Below are 3,028 nucleotides of genomic sequence, written 5' to 3' on the forward strand. Positions count from 1 at the left end.
AAAAGCTAAACATTCAGTAGTTAATTTAATTTGTTTTTATATTTCAACTTTACTTACCTCCCGTTCGGCCTCTTCAATGGCCTTTTTCAATCGATGTTGCTCCAAAATTGCCGCCCGTCGCGCCATTTGTTCTTCTTTCTTGCGCGCCTTCTCCTCTTCCTTCTCACGCTCCATTTCACGCTTCCGTGCCGCCTCGATTTCTTTACGCGCCTTYGCCTCCTCTTGCTGTTGGCGGCGCTGTAGAGACTGCAGCATGATTTTTTCTTTGCGGCGTTCCATTTCATCGATCGATTCCTGGGTGTGAGAGGAATGTGGAATTTTTAATTAGAAAATGTTAGAAATTAAAAAAAAAGAACTCTGAAATTTATATGGAAGATAATAAATAAGAGGGTTGCTTAAGAAGTTTCTATAATTCGTTAACATGATAGAAAAATAAATATATCGCTATATACTATAGTGAAACGACTGAGCCATTTCTTCGGAAATTGCATCACTGCCTCGCAAAATGATTTATATTAAATTTTGTGAAGATATCTCGTCAAATAAAAATGTTTTCTATACAAGCACTTTATTCCGATTGTTCAGTTTGTATGGTAGCTATATGAAGTAGTATTCCGATCGGGATAATTTCTTCGGAGATTACATAACTGCCTTAGATATTAACTCATGTCGAGTTTCGTAAAGATATTTCGAAAAAGGAAAAAAGTTTTTTATACAAGCACTTAATGCTGATCATTTATTTTGTATGACAGCTATATGATATAGTGGTCCGATATCGGCGATTCCGACAAATCACCAACTTCTTGGGGAGAAAATGGCACGAGCAAAAAATCAGATCGATATTTCAAAAACTGAGGGMCTAGTATGCGCATATACACACAGACAGACATAAMTGAATCGACTCAGGTCAGCTGATCATTTTATATACAAACTTCGTGGCAAACTTTATAAACCCTGTACAGAACACTCAAAATCATTTCCAAMACTTACCCGATCCAAGTTGCTCACATCGGTGCCGATGACCAACGCCTTCGCCTGACTACTGTTACCACCCGCACCGGCGGCATTTGTAGTTTGATGACTACGCGTTATGGGCGGTGAAGACGACAGTGCCGCAGCCGTCGCAGACACACTGAATTGATGTACGGGCGAACGTGGTTGCGCCACGGGCGCTTTTTGGCTATTGAGGTCATCATGGCGTAACTGTATAGGCGCATCCGTGTACTTATTATATGTAGCCGTATTAATGTCATTCATTTTGCCACCATTTTTAAGCGTATCCATATTACCGACGCCACCGGCATACTGACGCAACAGCGTGCCACCATTGTAGGTTGGGTTGTTGTCTTCGCTGATGCTGTGCGAACGATTGAGTGGCTCCATTTTGGTGCCGGACAACGCCTGGTGATCGGTGCTATCCATGCTGCGCTCCTTCTTCGGCGAACGTTTCGCACGCAAGGGTGGTTTCGGGCGCTTGGGTTGGTTATCGTCGAACGAAATGTAAAAGCCCTTCTCGGTTTTCGCATCACGTGGATCCTATTAAAGTGTGTAACGGGCATAATTATATAATACCGGTTAATTTATTGCTTATGACGGGCATTACCTGAAAACTGTTGGCGTTGACAGCRGGTCTGGACGGTGATGGTATGCGATAGGTTAGGTTGCCGCTGGTTATGTGCAACTTTTGCGGCAATAGCTCGTTGCCACCGTCGTAGCTGCCGTCACTGCCGTGCTGTTGRTAGTGTTGCTGTTGTTGTTGCTGATGCTGCTGCATTTGATACTGCTGCTGCTGGTGTGCATAGTCGGCGATGCGCGTATGCTGCATCGATTCGATTATATTACGTTCCAACTCCTCCACATCATCCTCATCGCCAATAAAGCATATGCTCTGTGGCGCCATCATATCATCGCACATTTGTTGGCCACCCGAAGAATTTGAGGAAGACGTCGTCGCTGTTGGCGGCGCTTGTTTCGTTGTCATTGGCATATTGGTGATTGAGTGTTGACGCTGCAGGCCGCCACCGCCACCGCCGCCGCCATCGTTGTTGTTGTGTTGCATGTGCTGCGGTGAGGAGCGGAAGAGATGCTGATACTCGCCACCGCCATCGTTTTGATGCAACACAAAACCACCTTCACGTCCACTGTTGCCCGCCATTTGATTGGACTTCTTCCAAGTGTAATTGCCGTCCATGGGCAGCGTTGAACGTTGCTTTTGCTGTTGCCAGGCATTCACATCCACCAAAGGCGCTTGCGACTGCTGATACTGTTGTTGTTGCTGCTGCTGTTGTTGCTCGTACACCGATTGATTCCACGTGCGTCGTTGCGGTTGCGCCGGTTGCGGCGACATTTCATGCGGATACATGGGATTCGGTTGTGGTGAGCTCGGATCACGTCCATAATCATCGTACATGCTGGCCCGATTCATGTATTGTGGTGGCGTTTGGTTGTGGTGTGGTGCGTATTGCGGCGGACCGGGTGGTCCACCGTACACGTGGTTGTTGTAAGGAACCATATTATCGTTATATAACTTCTGTGGTTGCATATAGTGYGGTTGTTGTTGCATCATTGGTGGCGGCTGCTGTGGCGACACATATTGCCCGTGTTCGTTTATATATTGCATTGGCATTGATGGCATTTGTTGCTGTTGTTGTTGTTGTTGGTAGGGATCGCGGCTGGGCGGACGCGAGTTGTAGAGATTGGCATGTGGATTGTATGGGGAATGTGCAAGATGTGGTGTCGAACCGAAATTGTGCTGTTGTTGTTGCATTTGCATTTGATTGAAATTGTCGCTGAGATGTTGTTGTGAACCGTACGGTGGCTGCGGCGGGTGAGAGGTGTGTATGTTATATTAGTTTTTAGTTTACAGTTACGAGTGTTTCAAACACAAAAAATAAATAATAAAAACACAAAAACAATTATTGTTGTAAGTGCGCACATTGGGTTTGAGGCGTTTAGGCATTAGTGGTGGTTGCGGTTTGCCACACAAAAATGTGGTTTTAAAAACAGAAACTTTTTTCCATAAATTTAA

General features: G+C 45.2%; 1 protein-coding gene across 1 annotated transcript in view; it reads right to left on the reverse strand.

The window, feature by feature from the left end:
- LOC108968267 (patronin) overlaps nt 1-3,028 on the reverse strand; it is a gene marked incomplete in the record, with an annotated part of 39,964 nt that overhangs the window by 18,496 nt on the left and 18,440 nt on the right. Inside the window, 3 exon segments of the mRNA XM_018932186.1 lie at nt 58-294; nt 991-1,536; nt 1,604-2,818. Coding sequence (XP_018787731.1) covers nt 58-294; nt 991-1,536; nt 1,604-2,818 — 1,998 coding nt within the window.

The sequence above is a fragment of the Bactrocera latifrons genome, unplaced genomic scaffold, assembly GCF_001853355.1.
Source record: "Bactrocera latifrons isolate USDA-ARS-PBARC rearing strain unplaced genomic scaffold, ASM185335v1 scaffold_207, whole genome shotgun sequence".
Lineage (NCBI taxonomy): Eukaryota > Metazoa > Arthropoda > Insecta > Diptera > Tephritidae > Bactrocera > Bactrocera latifrons.